This window comes from Tasmannia lanceolata, unplaced genomic scaffold (assembly GCF_043159265.1).
Source record: "Tasmannia lanceolata isolate RefF3 unplaced genomic scaffold, GAP_Taslan_0.1 ptg000012l, whole genome shotgun sequence".
Lineage (NCBI taxonomy): Eukaryota > Viridiplantae > Streptophyta > Magnoliopsida > Canellales > Winteraceae > Tasmannia > Tasmannia lanceolata.
This window is the reverse complement of record NW_027518689.1, coordinates 40,615,868-40,637,956: the sequence shown is the minus strand read 5'-3', so window position 1 is coordinate 40,637,956 and position 22,089 is coordinate 40,615,868. Positions and strand designations below refer to the sequence as shown.

The 22,089-nt window shown below is 38.6% G+C and overlaps 1 protein-coding gene across 1 annotated transcript; it reads right to left on the bottom strand.

The window, feature by feature from the left end:
- Nucleotides 1-1,330: 1,330 nt before the first annotated feature.
- LOC143888219 (protein S-acyltransferase 8-like) lies at nucleotides 1,331-20,535 on the bottom strand. Its single transcript, XM_077392578.1, has 5 exons — nucleotides 20,293-20,535; nucleotides 11,906-12,091; nucleotides 9,640-9,942; nucleotides 2,997-3,230; nucleotides 1,331-2,264 (listed from the first exon to the last, which is right to left on the bottom strand). The coding sequence occupies exons 1-5, from the start codon at nucleotides 20,329-20,331 to the stop codon at nucleotides 1,788-1,790; spliced, it is 1,239 nt and encodes a 412-aa protein (XP_077248693.1). The 5' UTR covers nucleotides 20,332-20,535; the 3' UTR covers nucleotides 1,331-1,787.
- Between the last annotated feature and the right edge of the window lie 1,554 nt (nucleotides 20,536-22,089).

Genomic DNA, 22,089 nt, shown 5'->3' with positions numbered 1-22,089 from the left:
ATGATCGTTACAGTTCCCAAGAAGCTGTCGGAAGCCAAATTAAAAATAAAAGACAAGCTCATTTAGTGTAATTATTAAAGCATGGTAGTGCCAATATCAATTAACTGAAAAGACAGTAGCTGTTAGGATGTGTTAATGGAAGAAAAAAAAAAGACTACTGCTTTTGCCACTATAATGTTTTAATAAGCTTGTCTTTTCCTTTGTAAACAGCTGTCGAATGTCATTAGAGTTCCCAAAAAGCTATGAGTAGCTAATTAAAAAAGAAAAAAACAAGCGAAGTTTGTGCAATTATTAAAATATGGAAGTGCCAATATCAAAAGCCTCAAAAAAAATACTTACAAGCTTAAAAGCCGGGAAGATTCTTGTTATACCATTACATTATAATCGACAATTCTAAATAGTTGCTCCCTACAGTTTAGGATCCATAAACCATATGGATTAGGCATGTATACTCCTGTAGTCTAGCAGTTTAGGCCATTTCTCTTTCAACCAGGACCGGGATGAATCCGAATCCAACGGGCTCAACTCAATTTTAGCACGGGTAGGGGTTGGGTTAGGGTTGGGACAAGCCAACCTTAATAGAGCCCTAACTACATATGCAATTTTTAGTAGGTGAGATTGAACCAATGACCTCAAAGTTAACATACAAAACCTCATCTAATCGAGCTACAGGCACAACCCCTATCTATGTAAGGTTTCAAAGCTCAATGAACAAACTATTAGAAGTTGCAGAGGAGCTAATAAATGTGACCCGCTTTTGGTTGTGGGCATGCCTTAATACTGATTTTATGACAAATGCAACATTTTATCTTTAGTTTTAGAACCACTAACAAGCTGATTTCTTGATAAATAAATGGGGCAGAATGAAAGCAATGAATTTGTGGAAAAGGATACATATAAATATCAAGTTATGAACTTTAAAACTTTTAACAAATGCTATGTAAGAAACCTTATCATTTCCCAAAAAAAATTTATCTTTACAAATGGAACATACTTTTCTTGGCTCTGATTTGGGAATTAGATGAGCAATTTTAATTCTTGTTCTTTGACTACTACTCTTCTTCTTTGATAGAACTCTTTTGAATTAAAAATAAAATAAATAATTCCAGAAACTCAATCTCAAGTGCAATAAAAGTGCTAGATACACAGCCTGAGTTGACTCAGTTTTACCTTGACCGAGTTCTCGACCAAGTTCTAAGTTTTGCCATACAGGTCAATTAGAATTCAATTAGGCCAAATTAATGAAAAAATTGACAACATCAATCATTGACTCGCCCAACTCGTCCCTCTTACCTTGGCTTAGTTTTTAACCACTAACCCAATCACCATGTACAGTACTATACCAATGACCATATATCATCATAAAAAGTAATGGGTTTTACCCAACATACTGGCAGATAAGTCTGAGGAAAAGGTTCAATGAAGAAAATCAGTGCAGATTACTGGACTTCCAGAAGTGGTACATTTACAAAAAGAATCAACCCAACACCAAGATTCACAAAACTCAACAAACTGTGACACAATATCAAGTGCAGATTGCCTCTTTCATCCCCACCTTCTCCAACAGTTTACACAGGCCTACTGCCTTTTTAAGGAAATAGAATTTGCATCCCAGAAAGGGTAGTACTTTACCTGGAAGAGGTATTTGTAAATCTGTAAATGGGTCAATGGTTTCACTAACAATAATCCAGATTGAACCAGTGCAACCCATCAAGGGAACATTCTATTCTGAGCGTGTCGTCTTTGTATGTAAGACCGAAATTCAAAAGAAACTAACCAAAGTCAATTTAGCTTTCGGTGACCGCAGAATTCATGGCAAGAATGTCAGGTGAGATCTCCCAACTCGCACTTCTCCTACCCCAACTAGAGTGGTGTGCCTCCGATCTAACAATGGGAGGTTGCTGATTCGAGCCCACAACAAATTCGGCCTCTGAGGCAACACTATGCTGCCCGTTGCTGCCTCTGCCGTGCATCTCTTCATCAAATTCTTCAAAGTTACGGCGTTGGGAAATCTTTAATAGATCCCCACCTATCTCTAGATCTTCTTCGACTTTTGAGCGTGGGTCTACAGTTGCATAATTAACTTCCCTCTCTCGACTCTGAGTTGCTGGAGATTTTGCTACCTCCTCTTGTATGTAAGCACGGAATTTGTTTCTTGAAGATGGTATCCTTGTGCAGAAAACTTCTAGAAAATTATTCAGACAACCTCGGTGGTAGACATTAAGCCGGTTGTCCGCTCTGTATCGAAAATTCTCATATGTGGTCTGAACAGTTGCATAAGCAAGAAAATTTGCAATATCTGATTAATGCAATTAGATCTAAGAAAGATGAAAAGTCAAGAAGAATGTCCTAAGATAGGAATATAAGGAATGGATATGCATTATAAAGACAATTGTTAAACCCGGATGGGGTTGGCATGTCGGCTGGCATCGTGGGTTTGCTCCCCATAGACGCGAGTTCGAATCCCCCCGTAGTTACCCAATGCACGTGGTTTACGGGTGATTGCGTGCATCCGTAGGGATTAGTCCCGCCCTAAAAAGGGGTAGGGGATCCCCAAAGTCATAAAAATAAATAAAGACAATTTGCATTATGAACATCATGAGGCTTAAAGTCAACTGTTCAAAAAAAAATCATGAGGCTTAAAGTCAAGAAGAATGTTCTGATAGGAATATAATTATATAAGGATTGGATATGTATTACGAAGACAATTTGCATTATGAACATTATGATGTTTAAAACTTTAAATAAATCTAGAGCGGGGAAGAGGTAAACATAACCATGGTGATGCTGCCACAAAAGCTAGTATATGTTTGATTTGTTCTCTAAAGAATTGGTAGTCAAGTAGTTGAAGGAATCAGAAAAGGAGAATCTTGCAATTAATTTAGATCCATCCCAGTAGTAAATCAAAACAAAAATAAAGCTCAAAATAGGAAGAACAGTATGAATGAGGAAAACATAAAAAAAAGGTATTTTTCGAATAGGAGAAAGAAACTGACCTGGTTAGTGCTTATAAGGTACAAGTGAAAACCAGTAAGACCCCCAACAAACCACAAAGAAATGAAACAATAGGCCATGAGTACCACAGATGCAGGAGATTCTTTCATTGCCTTCCAAACTGTGGGATAATCCCCATCCATGAGAATCTTGATGTACAACGCTGACATGGCAAACACATAGATGCACAGAAGAGTTGATGAAGAAACAAATAGGAAGAAGTAACGGTAGTTCCGCTGCACATAGATATGGGAATCTACATTAATGAATTTAAAGAGACCACGTCTTAATAGGATGAAGGTATGTGGAAAATATGAGATCATAATAAAGAAATTAACTTGATTTAGTGACAGTATATGATTAAAGAATGTAAATCCCACATCTAAAATGCATATAATGTGAACAAAAATGAGAACAGCAAGCCGAGTCCTAACTACCAATATATCTTCTTATAAATCGACGGTTGAGATCCAACTGGCAACACACACACCCCACATTTTTTGGGGCATCCAAAGCATTCATTTGGAAGGCCCTTCCATGGATAGGGTGTGTGCCAAAAATCAGCCCTATAGGATCATCCTAACCCTGCCATTTGTGGAGGGAAAAAATGGGCAGAAACATGGAGACACAGTGTCTGTCCATTTTCCCCTCCACCTTTGATTGGGTTAGGATGATCCTATTGATCTAATTTTTGGTACACACCCTATCCATGGAAGGGCCTTCCAAATGAATGCTTTGGATGCCCCCAAAAATGTGGGGCCACATGTGTTTTTGAGCTCAAGCTCAGATAAGTTTATCTGAGCTCGAGCTCAGGAACACTTTAGATCTCTAAGGATCACATTTAGGAAGAGGCATCGCACCCATCCTCAAACCATAAACTTCATATTTCATTCAAGCGTGTTGATACAGCCAAAAGCCATTACAATATACATAAATGCAATCCCCACAAAAATTTAAGGACTTAAACTAGAATTCTAATCCTACTATGCATCTAATAACAATAACCAATCACAAGCTGATCAGGCTAAGCTTGGGCTTGGTCGACACAAACCCCTAATTTTTTATTTTTTATTTTTGAAAATTAACAATCCATTCCATTGAAAAAAGATCTTACAGAATACGGGGGAACAAGGTGTCCCCGCACCATGAACGTACAGATCTTACATTTTTTTTTTTTTGATGGGTAAGCTGGGGTTAGGCAGGACCCCTACCAGATGAATTTGATAAAATAGAAAGATATACATGAAGCTAGAAGAAGCAACCCCTCTACATGCAGAGGGGGAAACCTACAAAGGATAGGGCCAATGAGAGGGCCAACCAAACACAAAACAAAGCGAGGGCAGCAGCCCCAAAACTAGCAACCAAAGTGCTAACAACAAAATACCAAACAAAGACAAATAAAGCCCAAACTATCCTAATTTGGGAGGGGATTTTGATAAAAAGAGGGGAGCACGCTAGAAGGGGACATGCGGAGAAGAAGCACCGGAGATTTTCCCTTTTTATCTTTCTTGCTGTGCACTAGCTGCCAAGGGGCTTCTTCTAGGGGATCTTCGTTTGGAGGGCCATTGGAAGGAGAATTGTTGAAGACAGCTTTATTGCATTTACCATTGACCATTTGATTGGTCACATGATCGAGATTACACAATGACTCCTCATCCAAAACAGAAAATCTGTTTGTAGCTTTTTGAATTGAGTGGCTTATATCCTGATCGAGTTTGGGCTTGGGAGGCTGGATGGCTATTTGCTCTTTTCTAATCTGCACAGGTCTCGATTCTTTCTTTTGAGCAACTTCATGATGAATACTAGAATGACTTTGTCTAGGAAGGTGAGAGCACTCTTCAGTGCAATGACTGAAATCACAGCAAATAGAACAAGATTTTGGCTTCCAATCATAGGTGACTTGTTGGGTAATCTCACCTATCGAGGTTCTAAGAGTGATGAACTCCGGCAGAGTTTGCGTAGCACTAATTTGGACACACATTCTTGCGTAGTTTAGCCTAGTAGAATTCGCTGTATGGGAGTCCATGTAGAGAGGTTTACCGATCAAGCTTGTGATCCTACTTAACAATGGTGGTTCCAAATTTTAAGATGAAGACCTGGAAGCCTAATCCAAACGGGGATTTCGGGAATACTCTTTTTTTCCAATGAGGAATCAGGATCCCATCTTTGGAGAATGAGAGGACGACCTGCATAGTTCAGGGCTGAATCTTCTAGGACCCGAGTGCAATCCTCCGCGCAGGAAAACTTAAAAAGCATAAAACCATTCTCCAAAGTATACAATTGGAGAGCTCCAGAAAGCTTCCATTTGCGTAGGAGGGTCTCCCGAAGAGAGATAAAATAAGGTCTTACCAATAAAGTAGCCAACCAAACAATTTGCAAATTTGGATTCTGATTCCAGCCTTTCAACATCTTCAAAAAGGAGTGCCATTTTCGATTTTTCCTCATCTGCTGGGGAGATATGGTCAAGCTTTGTGGGAGCAGCAGGAGATGGAAATGTTACATGAACGTACATACAGATCTTACATGAACGTACAGATCTTAAAGGAGTACGTACAGATCTTACATGAACGTACACAAACCCCTAAACTTGATGCATATAAACCTCTCCTAACTGAACATGGACACAAAGCTTACTCAAAACCTGGGAAAACATGGACAATTTCCCCCGGTTGAAAGGCGGTCCCCTTTGGTCAGTGGTCACTTAAGCAAGGTTAAATTTCGGTTTCGGTTGCCATGGAAATGGAAATGTTTCGAACATAGTTACCGAAAACTTACTCCGAAAGCTAAGTTCTTATCACTTCCAAAATTTAGGGGAAGCGTGCTTCCTATGCTTTTCCTCTTAATTAAGAGTATGCTTTCTATTTAGGTGATTATTTCTTTCCAAAAGAATATTTTCTCCTTTAGACAATACCGAAGAAACACATTTAATTAAAAAAAAGAGTGAATTTTAAACTTGAAAACTCATATTAAGTTTCAAATAAAAATTATGTGGATTGATTTTTTTTTCTTGAATGGTGTTTTCCAAGAATTTAATATTAAATATACATGAATAAAACATGTGAAACTGTAAATTCCTAAAACTTGTAATTTTAATTAGTTGTGTTCTATTTTACTTGTAATCCTTAACTATATTAACCCTTCTTCCCTAACCTACTGCCTATGAAGCACGGGTACGGGGTGCGGGTACGACACGACACGGGTACGTGAGTACATGATTTGCCAAAAAAACCGGGTGGGGTACGTTCGGGTACGCCGAATATAATAATATATTTTAATATTTTATTATATATTTATAAAAATAAAAAATAAAAAATAAAAATTGTACAGCAATCAAATAACAATAACATTACCAAAATAGAAAATTCTAATATTACTCTTCATTTCATAAGTGATTAAGTTCCATATTTCATAACATGAGGCATCAATACATCATTCATTAGAAACAAAAAGTCTGTGACCAGTGTGTTGACCAGTGCCTGACAAGATGAATAATTTTTAGAGACCAAATTATGAGATTTTTTTTACCGGACTTTTGGGATTTAATAATGTTTGGACAAAATAGATTTTATGAATTTTTAAAATTTGAAAAATACCCCACCGTTTGGAAGTTAAGAAAGTTAAAATTTTGACCCGACCCTTTTTCTTTGAATTTTGTACTAGAACTGGAGAGTTGACTTTTTTTCCTTTTAGATTTGGGTGTTGAAACTATTTTTAATAAATCCAAAAGTGGGGTATTCCGTTATTTACATGTAAATCTTAAGTAAATGGACATTTACTTAAATGGTTTACATGTAAATACCGAGTACAGGAAAGTAGAGAGAAGTACAGGAGAGGAAAGAGAAACAGCAAGAAGAAGCAGGACGTGTCGGGTACGCGTGGTGCGCACCCGACACGCACCCAACCACCAAAACTGGTGTTTTTTTTAAAAAACAAATGGGGTACATAACGTACCCGGAGCGTACCCCGGACGTACCCGGACATACCCGCATCCCATACGTGTCGGGTGCGGGTGCGGGAGCCCCGGGAGAGTACCCGTGATTCCTAGCCTACTGCAATCCTACTTTCTCTATATACTTCTAGTTCGCTTCCAACGAGGCTTATTACATGCATCATGTTGAATTTCAATGACATTCTCTCTTTATTATCTTTAGAGCTTTTCACTTCCTGCATTTTCTCTTTTTTAAACCCCTCGCTTCCCACATTGCTTCTCTCACTCGCCTTCCACTCTGGTAACTATGGTTTCGGTTTAAATCTAAATATTCGGTGGAAATCCTGTAAAATTATGTAAACACGTGAAAACATATGCAAACGATAGAATTTTACGATGAAACTTCGGGAAATGGTAGAATAAGCACAAATACACACTTAGAAACCATCACATAAGTAAGACATGCATGCATAATGGTTTCATAACATCTAACACCTAGTGATAAAGTTTCTTCTTTTTTTTTGAATGGTAAAGATGACATTAATAATAATGAAAGGAACAAATAATGGAGCCGACTGAGAGGGTAGACTAAGAGAACAATACAAAAGAAACAGAGAGGGAAAAAAGTCTTAAGGAGGTAGAAAATCAAACAACATCAGCTCCTGTCTTCCCACCCCCTCCCACGCCAGTTTATCCGCCTCGGAGTTAGCAGAAAGGTTGACGTGTTGGAAAGCCATCTCCACTCCTCTAACCCGATCCCTAATCTCATCCATCCAAGCCGCAAATCTCCAAGGAAAGGTCTTACTACCTTGGAGCCACCTTATTAAATTGCTTGAATCCCCCTCCAAAATAACTTTAGCTAAGTTTGTAGATTCGGCATATCTAATCCCTTGAAGAGCTGCTCTAATCTCCACCTCATTAGAATCTGACAAGCTTATAGGACCGGAGAAAGCCCAAATCGTGTCACCATGCTCGTCTCGAAGAATCCCTCCAATCCTTGAAGGACCAGGGTTGCCAAGGCTAGAACCGTCAAAGTTCATTTTAGGAAGACCCGGGGGAGGAGGGCACCACTTAGTGATAAGTGTTGTCGCACATGTCTGATAATTCAATACATACCACATGTAATTCATACAAATATGTATATATAATACATACACCCCATTTCACATGCAATTCGTATAAATATAATTATGTAATGGATACTGAAATAGTATACCACTAATGCACTTATGATTTTGGTTTCGCTGTGTTTTGGTTTTAGTATCGGTTCGGCAGGGATGGAAACAAAAACATTTCAGTCATTTCATGTCTATTTCCGTGGAAATTTAAAACCATGCACTTAAGTAACTAAGTGACATGATGTCATGTGGGGCCTCTTAAGCAACTCAATAACTTAAGTGAATTAATAATATAAAGACCTAGTTGCCCCTACAATAAAATAAAAGACATGACCCCTATGGGCTAGGGCATCCCCCACTTATGCCCTCCTCCTCCATATTAGTATTGGAGCATTGGAGCATTGGAGCTTTGGAGGAAGGTCCTCCTCATGTCAGAGGGTTCTGATTCCTATCATGGACCTTAAATTTAGATATTTTTATTAGATACTTCATAGCTTCATGATAATATAGAAAACGTACAGCACGAAAGTTTTACAATATGGTGCTTCCAATACTCAACTCAACAAAGCCTTTGTCCCAAACTAGTTGGGGTCGGCTAAATGAATCCTTTAGAAAAATTTCATGAAGAAGGTGAAAGGAATCTACCCGGCTCTAATCCTAGCTCTAATTGGGTTCTTCTACGTGGTACATTTTCTTCCATTCTATCCTATCCAAGGTCATGCTCTCTGTTATGTTCCTAGCTATCAAGTCTTTCCTCACTGTTTCTACCCAAGCTGTTTTCGGTCTGCCGGAGTTACCGGATTCACCATTCGCCCTCCGATCCGCGATCCGGGGTCGTACGATCTGAAACGTGGTTCACTAACGACCCGGATCGCCAAAAATGACGAACCGCGGCGACCCGCGGGAGAGAAAGAGAGAGAGATGCATATAGACTAGAAGAGAGATGGAGAGAGCTACAAATTTTATATATTTTGGGTTGAATTGGAACTAGAGCTTTATTTTGAAAGAAATATGTAGGGCATACATGAGGTTTTTTTATTTTTTTATTAAATTGATGTAGTATGGACTATCGAAGGATATTCATATATTCCAACGGGAACTTTCTTTTTGAAAAAATATGTATGACATACACGAGGTTTTTATATTTTGTGTATTAAATGTGTGTAGTGTGTACTATGGAATGACATTCTTGTAAAAATATATGAAATTATATATATATATATATATATATATATATATATATATGCCCTCCATTGAGGGCCAATCAAATGAATGGTTTGGATCACCCAAACAATATGCCCTCCATTGTATTTTAAGCTAGTGTGTAGATAACTTATCTACACATGTGTGTAAAAACCGTTTTCTCATATATATATACCCTCATCATACCGCGTACTGGACTACCATCGTACCCCGTACCCGTTCCTGTACCGCGTACCGGAACGAACCGCGTTCCAGGTAACCTACTCTGCCCCTACCTCTTTTTACTCCATCAATATGGTGCTTCCAATATGAGAGAAAAAAGAAAGAAAAGGAAAATCATTAGCCAAATGGAAAAAGTCAAAAATGTTGAAGGAAACCGCATGCTAAATATCATACCTTTGCAATGCATTGACCCACCCAGGGACAATGATGATCAAAGCGTTCCACACAATTATCGCAGATGGAGCAATGAGAGCAACGAGGAGGACGATAAAGCATGCATGTGTCGCAGTATTTGACCTTCACAGGTATACCATGAACCAAAACTTCTTTGGTCCGAGGAAACTGAAGGGTCGGTGTTTTTCTTCCACCAACTTCAGCTGAAGCTGAAGAATCAAAACATAACTCCTCTGGTGGATGTGAAGCGCGTGGAATAATACCGGGGTCTCGGGCAGAAGTAACAAGAAGCAGCACTAGTACCTAAGAAAACCAACTTAGGGATTAAGATAAAAACAATAAAAATGAGAGAGATATGTGTATGCAACTGTCATCAACTCAAGTACAGGAACTAAAATTATGGGGAAAAAAACAAGGAGAATAATTTTAATGGTATTAGAAAACACATTGGGCATGTTGGGCAACCATGAAAAAAAATCATGGAATCCCTGTTCACAGTGTGAGAGGGTGGTAAGGAGAGCATGAGATAGGGCCGAAAGCATATTGTAATAGTTAACTACAAATTTATGCACGCCAAACAACTTATCAAAATAAAGAAGAAAATCCATAGTGATTCCACCACTCATCAGTCTATAATGAGGACAAAAGATATGTTGAAGTGAAGATGAAAGAAAGGCACCCGCCACAGAATAAGAGATGGACAAATAATATCTAGTAAAAATATTGCATTATGTGATAAACAAGTGTTCGAGTACAATTTTTGCCAAAAAAATAACTGGAAAATTTTATGGATTAAAAAGGAGAATAATCTGATCATTCAAAAAAAAAAAAAATAATCTGAAGGATGTATCATTCAAAAAAAAATCTGAAGGATGTAGACCACAAGAATATGTTTCTGAACATAATTAAGTAGTTTAGAAAGCATATAAAACAATCAGAAACATGAATTAGTCAACAATTAGAAAAAGAAACAAAGCTATGCGAGTTAAATAATTCATGCAAGCTAAACAACTTAACAAAATAAAGAATAAAAACCATTCTGATGTCAGTCCACCACTCAACAGACAATGACAAAAAAACAAAAGGTATATTGAACCTGAGGAAAGAAATCCATCCACCAGAGAAGAACGAAAGGACAAATAATATTTAGTAAGCAGTTCACATGATTTGAGAAGACATGATAGTAGTAGTTGTGAGGTCAATGGCCATACTCAATCGGTGTGGTTCTACAAGAAACTGCAACTTTATCAATGAAGAAACAGAATCCGAAGATCTTAACAACCTGCGATCGATCTTGATGATCAAGATAATGGAAGACTGGCACAAAAATTCCTAAATAAGATTAACAACACAAAACGTGGATTGAAACATCATCTGATACATATCAACTGGGGTGATATGGATCATATTTTTGGATTAGTAATGTGAGAGAATATTGTGTATCACCATAATGCATTTTTATATGTATCTGGCGTATTTATGCTGTAAAACTTCTGATTTTCTCTATTTCCCATAATTTCTTCTTATTTTCTAATACCTTCTATTTTTACAACCAAAAAAGTTGATAATGAATTGTACGATACGCTCAGTTTTTATCAGCCATGCTCCAATATTGATATAATGGCAGAAAAGATCAACTTTAAATGCTCAGGCTGATATCAGATACCCATGCAGGTAATAAGTGGTTAGAGTTAACAAATTTTTCATTTTAGGATATCAAAGAAACTTTCTTAAAGTAAAACTAGAAGCATAGCAAAACAGGATGAGATGTCCCAAATAACTGAAGTACATCAAAAAGCCGTACAAACAACATCAATATACAATAATTTACTCTATAACAAAACCGAATTGCCAATGATCAAAATATCCCTTTCCACACCACTTCTAGATAGGCCTGCCATTTCATTAGCCAATCTTGGAATATGTCTTAAAGATAGAACTTGTGTCAAAGAAAAAATAACATTCTTGAGTTGAAACTTGAAAGACGAGAACATAAATTTTATTTTTACCATTCCAAAAAAAGAAAGTGAAGATGGAAATATGTGAAAAGAATTTTCATACGGAACAAGATGCCCGAAGTTACATAAATTGCCCTGACAACAAATTAACTAGAGCAATGACTGCATAAATGCCTACCCACACTAGGTCAAAGACAATAGTCAATGTTTTAAATGTTCCGCTAATGAAGTTTGGTTATTTCAAAAATAAGAATGAGAAAAATGTCACATACAATGGGCCAAGTAAAACAAGACTAAAGAGGACTCACATAGATTGTAAAGGCAATTGCAACCGCCATAATTGCATATCCTGCATTATATGCAGGAAATTTGTGGAGAAGATTTCTTGCGACAAATACACAAAAGATCACAATTGGAACAAGAATGAGTGATACAGTGATAAGCAATGACCTAGCATCAGGTCCAAATATCAACCTTCCGCCAAAGATAAACCTCTGCAGAAAAGGCACAAAAAATGTGTTAGAGGACTAGTAAAAATTCAGAACCAAAATTTAAAAAAAATTGAAATGAAAATAAAAATAAAAATAGCATAACAAAAATTTAGCAAGAAAAATCAGGAAATGAGAAATGTACAGTACGCTGACTGACAATAACCTTCCAACCTGATAATGACCTGCTATTGCTTGGCCCCAAGTCAAATAACAATCTAAGTGTGGGCAAGCACCATGTGCGACCAGTACGAGTCAGATGCTGCAACCTTTAGGTTTTGGTCCATGGAACCGATATGCCAAAGATAAATAAAAGTGAAGGCATATCCTTTCCAATTGGTCAAAAGAAAAATAGAATATAGAAACAAGCTAAAAGAGGTATTAGAAACCCCAAAGAGTAAGGTAGGATCGTAGGAAGAGCATACACTACCATTTCTATTAAAATACCCTCAAGCACCTATATCTAACCCTTAGCTTCTAAATTAGAGATTCAATCAGTCCACTCTAGCTGAATCCTCCACAAAATCACGTAATAGGGCAAGGTTGACTAGAGAGAACCAAAATCCATATTTGCCTCCTACGAATTCGCACCCCCTCCAAAGCTCCATGAGGGATGTGGTTCAGCAACCTTTTCACTCCTCGGTCATCCAACTATACTTATTGGGTATCACATACAGTGAGCAGAGGAATATACATACATAATTCACCCCTGGACAATGCAAGTACACATCCTTTTTTCTGTTTTTTCTGGTCAAGTGCACATACTTGTCTAATACCCTAGGGCAAGGCAAGTACAGATTTTTCACCTTTGGGATATTTAATACCTTTGTTAATCCTCCAGAAAATTTTGCATTAGGTCAACGTTAAAACCCACCCATGTGTTCTTCCTACAAATCAATAGCCTCCATACTTCATGAAAGAAGTGTGCCCATAATCCTTTTAGCTCCTCAATCATCTAGTATAATTGGGTACCACTACACTGAGCCAACAGGATGTGCCTTTTTTGTGGAGATAGGTGCCATAATTAGTTCTTTGAACATAGAAATGTGTTATCTTGTTGATTTTGTGGGAATTTAAAAGAAACTTCTTTGGACATGCTTTGTCCAATGCCCCTAGACAAGGGAAGTGAAGACTTCTCTTTTAGAATAGTTTGTGGATCTGACAATCCATTGGCCAGCTTACAAGGGAATGCTTGATGACTCCTACACCAGGAGGGGCCGGATAAGCGACTTTGGAAATGATGCTCCAATGATATTTCATTGTTATATCCTTCTATTTTAGCATGACCGACATTAGGGAGACTTTTTGTTCCAGACACCCTAGTCATTGGTTTTTGTTGGGCAGCTTACCTAAAAAATATTGGCCATGGATCATCTTATCCACCATAATAGATACATCAATAATTTGATGGGGGACCCTCCCTCACTTCCTACACTTTTCAGGGTGTCTCGGATACCCTGACCAATTTTGAGGCCATTGTTAAAGTGACTGTCATTACCATTATTGACCCCAGCCCTTTTGACACTAAAGCCACTTATTGCACCTAGGGCCCACTGATTATTTTCGTGGAGGTTGAATGGAGGTTTTCAGTGCTTATTTGGAATCCTATAAGTGGTCTAATTAAGAGTCGTGGTAGCTATTGTAGTAAGAAAAGGTCCATGTGAGAGATCTGAAGTCATTACGAGTTTAATTTGTTTACAGGTCTAGTTTCCATTTTTTAACATGTTTCTAAATAGGGCTAGTTTGGGACAAAGGCTTTGTTGAGTTGAGTTGAGTTGAGTTGAGTTGAGTTTCTAAATAGGGCTAGTTTCTATTTTTGTTCAAGCTTTTAAAACAGAGCCCCTTAGGATTTTTGTGGGATTTCTAGTTTCCATTTTTTAACATGTTTCTAAATAGGGCTAGTTTCTATTTTGTTCAAGCTTTTAAAACAGAGCCCCTTAGGATTTTTGCGGGATTTTTTCTGTTTATATATATAGATAGATAGATAGATAGATATATAATGATATTGATACTGAATGCATCCATATTTCTTTGCTTGAGCCGATGTGAGACCTTATCTTCTTCATAGGTGTGAAGCCTTTGAAATCCATGTGTGACTCCAGGTACTATCTTTCCCTTACCTTTTTCTTCTCTTCTTCTTCTCAACCCCTCCTACTTTTATTTTTAATTTTTTGTGGTTCTTAGACAAGGGCTGCCCACGAGTCCACAACCACTTACCTACTAACCCTCAACCTCATGACTGCCATCAACCACCCTTCTTCCCCTTCTCTACAAACTAGCAACCATATCCCTACCTCAAGACTGCTCGTCAGCCTCACCTTTCCCCAGAAACCTTCACTACCCCTCTTCCCCTTCCCATATCAACCTTCAACACCCCTCTCCTTCCCCTTCCACCCTGCAATCAAATCCCCTTAAGCTTACACACCTGCTACTACCCTAAAATCCCATATCAGCCGTTACATCTGCCAGAACTCCCACCCAGAAACACTGCTGCCCAAAAAATTCCATCTCAATCATACAACTGCCTAGAAACACACACCTTCCATCACCCATCCAAGAAATCTAAAGCCTACAGCCAAATCCCCATAACCCCAGGAAACCCCGTTCCCCACCATTCCCCTTACCTGGAAGCCTCTCAAACAACTTAGAATCTAACCCGTTGCCTTGCGACTACCTAAAAGTTTTACCCTTACCTTTGCGAACCTTACAAGCACAGAAACTCTATTTTATTGAATAGTAATGATTTTATTAAAATAACTGTGGTGGTCTAAAACTGCTACAGAAGGAGAGGAAAGAAGAGAATAGGACAAAAAAATACAGCAATACAAACAAGAAAAGAAGGTAAAAAATGAAACATCTCCAAAATGGGTCAGCCTACTCCTTTCTAGCAAGTTGATCAGCCTCGCTATTTTCTGCTCCCCAAACAAGGTGAAATCTAACTGAATGCCCTGCCAGCCTATTCGAGTCTCTTCTATTGTGTCTGCAGATTATGTAGGATGATTGAATGAAGGACTGATACTTCAGTCATTCGCTCTGATATCAAATATGATGTAGGGCGGATCTATGAAAAGGACATTAAGTGTAAAAGGATGGTGGAAATTAGGGTTTTAGATCCTAAAATATGTGATTAAATTGAAAAACTATTTCTACTAGGTTTATGATAGGGTTAAAAGGGTACAGACATATGCCAGGAATGTGCAAACGTAGGCCGGGAAGGTATAGGCAAGCGTTTTTTGCGAGAATAAGGGGCTCAAGGATCAAAGAATAATACATGGAGATCAAGAACTGAAAATAAAGAGAATTAAAGCAAGAAATTTATCATGCAAAAAAAGTAAGAAAATAAAGCTCTCTCTCTCTCTCTCTCTCTCTCTCTCTCTCTCTCTCTCTCTCTCTCTCTCTCTCTCTTCAAAAAAAGCAAGAGAGAGATCATTGTGCTCTTTGTGCTGAGGATGGAGAATCGGCTAACCATCTTTTTTCCATTGCAAGGTGGCAAGGGAAATTTGAGGAAGTGTGTTGAAGAGGTTTGATACTCCTTGGGTCTTTCTTGAGGACATTTTCCAGGCGTCTGATAATTGGTTTTTCTCTCCATGGAAAGAAAGGGCAAAATTTTGTGGCTTATATCGTTTTTAGCAGTGTTATGGGTGATTGGAAGGAAAGAAATGCAAGAATTTTTAAGGGACTGGTTAGGAGTGCTTCTTACCTTGCATCTAAGGTGACGGTGCTTACTATTTCTTGGGCAAAATCCCTTCCTTTAAATTTGTTTCTAGCTTCGATCTCTGGTATGGCTGGTGAAATTCCAAAAGGCAACCCAAGAGGGGGTTGAATTGGGTTGTTTAAAAAATTAAGGGAGTGTTAATACAAATTAAAACTAACTAACCCTTGTTAAGATATGAATTTAAAAGGGGCAAGGTAAAGATGTTACCAATCACCACACAACATAGAGAGGAAGGAAGAGCCAAGAGAAATGACACCGAGATTTAGAGTGGTTCGGGCCTTCCCTACGTCCACTTGTCGTTGGTCTCCACTATATCCGATACCACACCAAGCCCGGATCGGAGGGCCTCATACACACCAAAGGCAAGGATAGAATCCCTCTCAACACACTACAATTCTTGCTTACAAAGAAGAACTTGAAACGCTCTCTTAGGCTTGATATAATGATAAACTCAAAGATCTCTCTCTTACAATGAATCCTAAATTCCTAACTCAAATCTCCCACTAAAATGATGTGAAAATTCAAGGATTAAGAATTAATGAGAGAGTCAAATGCTTTTGGGTGAAGAATTTAAGATGTTTGCAAGCTTGAAAAAAATATACTTAGTGTATCCAGTGTGTGTGTGTGTGTTTTTTTTTTTTTCTGAAAATTAGTGTATCCAGAGTGTTAAATGCAAAGGGAGACCCATATTTATAGTTTTGAGAGTGAAAAGTGGGTTTCCCAACGGTCATCTAAGAGGCTACTCTGAATCCCTTCGGAAGTCCAAGCAACTAGTCGTTGCGTTTAAAAAAGGTCAGAAATTCAAATTTCGGATGCTCGGAATGGGCTTCGGACGCTCGACTCTAACACCCGACAAGGGGCTTTGGACACCCGACAAAATCTGCCTTCGTATTCGGAAGTCCGAGGTATATATTCGGACGTCCGATTCGGATGCCTGAACATCCCTTTCGGGAGTCCAAAGAGAACCCTGTAATTTTTCAATTCTCTGTTAGAAATTGCCTGTGTATCGGAAGTCTGAAGTAGACCTTCGGACGCTCAAACATCCCTTTCGGGAGTCCGACGAACCCTACAAATTTTCAGTTCTCTGTTAGAAATTGCCTTTGTATTCGGATGACAAAACCAGGTTTCTCGGATGCCCAAAGAGGGTGTCGAGCACACCTTCAGGTGCTCGAACAAACTTCGAAAAACCATTTTTGTATTTAAACTTTGGGGGTTTCTTTGGTTGTTTTCAAAGGGTTCTTTAGGTCTCTTAGGGAGTGTTTATAGCCTTGAACCACACTTAGACCTATGGGAGTTTGATTTACATTCCAAAGTGGAGATATGACTCCTAACTCTAGACAATCTTCAACCGTCTTTGCTTGATTGCTTTGAAACTTCACGAAGTTGATAGCCATAGATCTTCATGGTCCCTTGATGTTGTGTTGTGATATTCATTTGCTGTGAGCTTCATAAAGTGAATCTCCATTTGGTTTTCACTTAGCCGTGAATCTTCACCACTTTAACTTTGTCCTGAAACAGCATGTATTCTACAAGGCAAATTGTGAGTACTTATTTTCCAATCAATTGAGGTTTGTGATCAGTCAAAACTTGGGTGATCGTTGAACCCTTGGGCTAACAGCTAGAGAGAAGTGACTAGAGGGGTGGATCCGAGGAGGGAGGGAAGTATGGCAAATCAAGCAAATATTGGTACAGTGTTGTAGTTCACATATAGTTTCTCCCCTTTCTCAGTCTTGGGAACCGCCAGCGAGTGGCTTCGTTAAGTTGAACTTCGATGGCTCTATTCTTGGCAATCTGGGACTGGACAACATCGGACAGGTGTTGCGGGATGAGATGGGTGAGGTTAAATGGTCTTTTGCGGGTTCTTTGGGCATTACCGATTCAAATGAGGCGGAAGTTAGGGCGGTGCATAAAGGGATTAAACTATTGAAGGGGGAGAATTTTGATCGTATAGTGGTTGAAGGGGACTCTCTCAATGTCATACGTTGGCTTTCTGGATCACATCTGTTTCCTTGGCGTTTTGCGGATTATTTCAATGAGATTAGAGATATTGTTGGTTCCTCTGCTGCATCTTTTCACCATGTTAGAAGATCGGACAATGGGGTGGCTGACTCTCTCGCTAGAAGGGGTGTTAATTTGGCATCATTGGAATAATATGATTTTCTTCTTCCTTGAGCGTCATCTTTATGTATTGTAATTATTGGTGTTTCTATAATTTATGTATATCTTTGACCGTCTCAATCCGATTAATGAATTTTTGACCATTCAAAAAAAAATAAAGAGAGATTAGACCTAGAATCACTCCATATCTTTCCTACGCTTCGCACCAAGTTTTCAAAGCTTTGCACCTTGGAGAAGAAGATGGTGCTAGAATCCCACTAGCAATTATGAGGCATCACACCATAGGAATCCTAGGCCTTGCACCTTGGGAAAGTAGATTTTACATCCACGATTTTGCAAAGCAACAAAGAACAATCTTTTTCATTCCATCATTCCATCATATATAAAAAGAAAATATCATGAAGGATCACATCGAGGGAATCCCCTTCCACAATTAGTCGATCAAGGTCTTCCTCATCTACGAAGCGGATGGAAATTAGGAGAGTACACTTTTGCATTTAATAGCATCAGAAATACCCAGTGGATCAGAGTAAGCCCACCTTGTCACACCATCTGCCTCAGGTAGGATGCCTCCAATGCGAGACACTCCAGGATTCCCTAGGTTGGACCCATTAAAGTTGAGCTCAACGCTCCCAAAAGATGTTGGAGTTCACTTAAGAGTCACCTTAGCGATGAGATCATCCTAGTCCGAATATTATCTCAGGATCTTCTAAGGGAGTTAATCTTGATGCCTCTAAATTCAGTCAAACTGTTGGCCCAATACAACATCAAGGAGAAGATCCATTGACAAAGGCTTCGGATATTTATGGCTTTCCCGTTGAATATGTAATTACTCCTTTCCTTCCAAGTGGTCCATAGTAAGACTAGAAGAGCTAGGCTCCAGAACCTTCATCCCCTGATCGGACAAGGAGCGTACAACCACTCCTCAAAGAGCTTATCAATATGATATGGGAAAAGACATGCAATGTGAAATAACTGAAGGATGAAGGACCAAATAGCTCCAGTAACCCTGCAAGAAATAATAAGTGATCTATAGTCTCACATGCCTCGAGGCATAAGGCACAGTGGTCAGTAATAATCATTCTATGATTCCGAAAGTGATCCACGGTGAGGATTTTGTTGAGGCAAGTCATTCACCTAAAAACATGAATTCTAGGCGGCGTTGGAATGCTCCAAGCTCTATGGGCATGCAAAGGAGACGTCAAGGGTAGTAGATGATGGTAGGGACAATGAATAGAGTAAGGGGCCGTTTGGATACTCGGATTTTAGAATCTTGGATTTCCTCAAAATCCTGGATGGGAGACAAGAGAAGAAGGAGACCATCCATTGTTTTCTAATTTCTCGCCCTTCTTTCCGTCAGCAAGAGAGTAGTAGATCATCCCATGCCTTCCAGGTTTTAGAAATCTCAAGACCCACGATCACTCCACTCCGCCTCAATGATCGCTCCAACCACAGCTCTGATACCACTTATTGAGAAAATCTGCCAGGCAAATCCGATCCGATCGTGCACAAATTAACGGAAAAGTAAAAAAGAAACACAAGCCACAAGATGAACACCAAAATTTACGTGGTTCGGCCCAGCGTACATCCACGGGCGAGAAACACGATCTTCACTATGAGAAAAACAATATACGAGGATTACAATGGATTAAACCCAAACCCACAAACCCGCAACCCTTTCCTTGCTTCTCTCACCCAAGACCGTACCCAAGAGAAACCCAAGAAGAAATCCAAGAAGAAAAACCCGAGCAAGAACCTCCCCCCCCCCCTCTCTCCTTGAGGTAGGCGACACACCCCAAGCCTCTTGCCAAAAACCCACAGGAGCTACAGACCCACTCTCTAGTATAGGTTTTGTAGAAAACCAAGAGGCTATTTCCTAATTGGTTTCCAACCACAATTAGGAAACATATTATGTGGGAAACAAGGCAACTTTCCCAACATCACCCATAGATGTACTCTCACAAGGGAAAATGCCAAAATGTTCGATGATTTCTTGATTCCTTCCTCTCCACCACCCACTCCCCCCACCCCTACTATCTCATAAACCATAAAACATCCTCTGGAACAAAATCCTCGAACACAAAAATGACAAAGACCCACATACAAAAATAAGCCAATAAGCATATCATTATCACCTATAACCCAATTCAAGTAAACTCTAAAGAAAGCACCAAGTCAAATAAAACACACCACACCTTCAAGTGCCAAAATCGACCAACAGTCTCACATCCAACACCACCCAATTCAAATACTAAAGAAACTAGCCACTAAATCAATCAAAACCCACAATTTCACACCATGATCCGAACATACCCAAGTGCTAAAATCTACAAAAATCACAAAAAAACCGCTAAAAAAAGAATGAAAATCTTACATTTTTTCCTTCCCAAACTTCGTAGACGCGGTTGGCCATGAGAAACCGCTCTTACTAGGCCGTAAGAGAATCGAAGATTTGGAACTTGTTGCTGTTCATCTTCTCTGAAGAAAGGAGTTTTTCTCCGATGGTTGGTATTTATAGAGAGACATTTTGATTTTGGGAGAGTAAATAATAATCCGATCTCTGAAACTATTCATCAATGTAGACGCCGCAAAAGGAAAGAAGAATAGAAAATTAGAAACCCCCCATCCCTGCCCCGTTATATTGCCAATTTACTTAAGGTAATGATACTGGCACTACAATGTTTTTATAGTTGCACAAATTCAGCTTGTTTATTCCCTTTTAGTTTCCTTCTTACAGCTTTTTGAGCACTGTAATAAGTAATAACCTTCGGCAGCTGTTTGAAAGATAAAAGATGAGGAGTTTGTGCACTTATCAAAACATGGTACTGCCAGCAGCTCTAGCATTTAGTGAAATAGTCCTTTTCACCGGATTACACCTCTACCTTCACGTAATTTCTTGTTGTAAGAAATTCGAGGAATACTAAACTCAAGGGCGCCCTTTCATCTTATTTTTGCAGGTGCACTCCTGAGTTTATCATTCCTAGGCCTTGTTTGGATTATGAAATTTTTGGAAAATTTTGGATATAAAAAACGTTTCTAAATTTTCTTACTTTTTTCACACATGAAAAATGAGTACTTGAACCCAACCTATTGAATTTTAACTTACAGGGACTTCAATTTATGATAATTTACCTCTAAATTAACCATAATTATATCATTTCCCTCTAAATCGTAAAAGTAAAAACTTTTGCCCCAAGGAAAAAAAATCTATCATAAATGTTTTTCCCACAATTCAAACAGGACATAAGAAATTCTTCACTTCAATGTTTAACTTCCTGTGAATTTTTTTTGGCTACTCTCGCCTGTCACTACTTATAATCTTTAGAACTTCTTAAATAAACTTCTAATACTCGATGCATCTACCTGTTAGCATTTATGAATAGAGTTGGGTCTTTAATAATTAATGCTCCAAAAAATTGTAATCTCTTATATCTTATTGCTCGTATTAGGCATGGCATTGACATCAAAATCAATGGCAAATACAAGCAGCTGACAGTGGTAGCAGGAGGACGTCGAGTTTTCATTTTTTTTTTGCCAAACAAATAAATACAAACGTGAGCAGGGCAAGAACAAATAGTTGGATGAAGGAAGTGTTACATGGTTAGGGCTATACCCATGGATGTCGATAAAATGCCACACGTATGTACCCGTGATGGTGCTAATGGGCTTCGAGAAATAATCACCCGCCAACATTTTCCACACATGTTGTGCTTTTATGTTTCTGGGTAATTTTAAGATTTAAGTGCCATTGGCCAAGTATAAGGGTACTTTGATCTCTTACCCATGTTTGGATTGTAAGAAAAACATATCTGATAGAAGAAAAAAAATTCTTGGAAATTTTATCTTCCCATGATTTAGAGAGCAATAATAATATGAATACGTCTAATTTTTAGAGATATTTTCCCTTGTAAACATTTTTTTTCTTCTAAAAACTCCTGCAATCCAAAGAAGGCCTTATGTAAACAAATTATTGCTGTTTGATACAAATTGTTGGGTATAGTTAGGTTTAGGGTTTAATTAAAAGTGGTGAGAGAGATTTTGTGAGAGTGATGGATGTGGCGATGCTATTACCAATTTGAGTACGAAAGAAAAGACATTTAAATGGGTGGTAATGGAATTTATGATTTTTACTGTTGTAGGGATCAAGTTTGGCCGCCAGATGATTACAGGA

Bases quoted from the DNA above. Each gene is read 5' to 3' on its own strand.
- LOC143888219 (XM_077392578.1), bottom strand. From the start codon at position 20,331: ATGGCCAACCGCGTCTACGAAGTTTGGGAAGGAAAAAAT. The intron at 12,092-20,292 runs GTAAGATTTTCA...CCTTTTCTGCAG, and splicing joins AAGTTTGGGAAGGAAAAAAT to AGGTTTATCTTTGGCGGAAG. The intron at 2,265-2,996 runs GTCAGTTTCTTT...GCAACTGTTCAG, and splicing joins ACCTTATAAGCACTAACCAG to ACCACATATGAGAATTTTCG.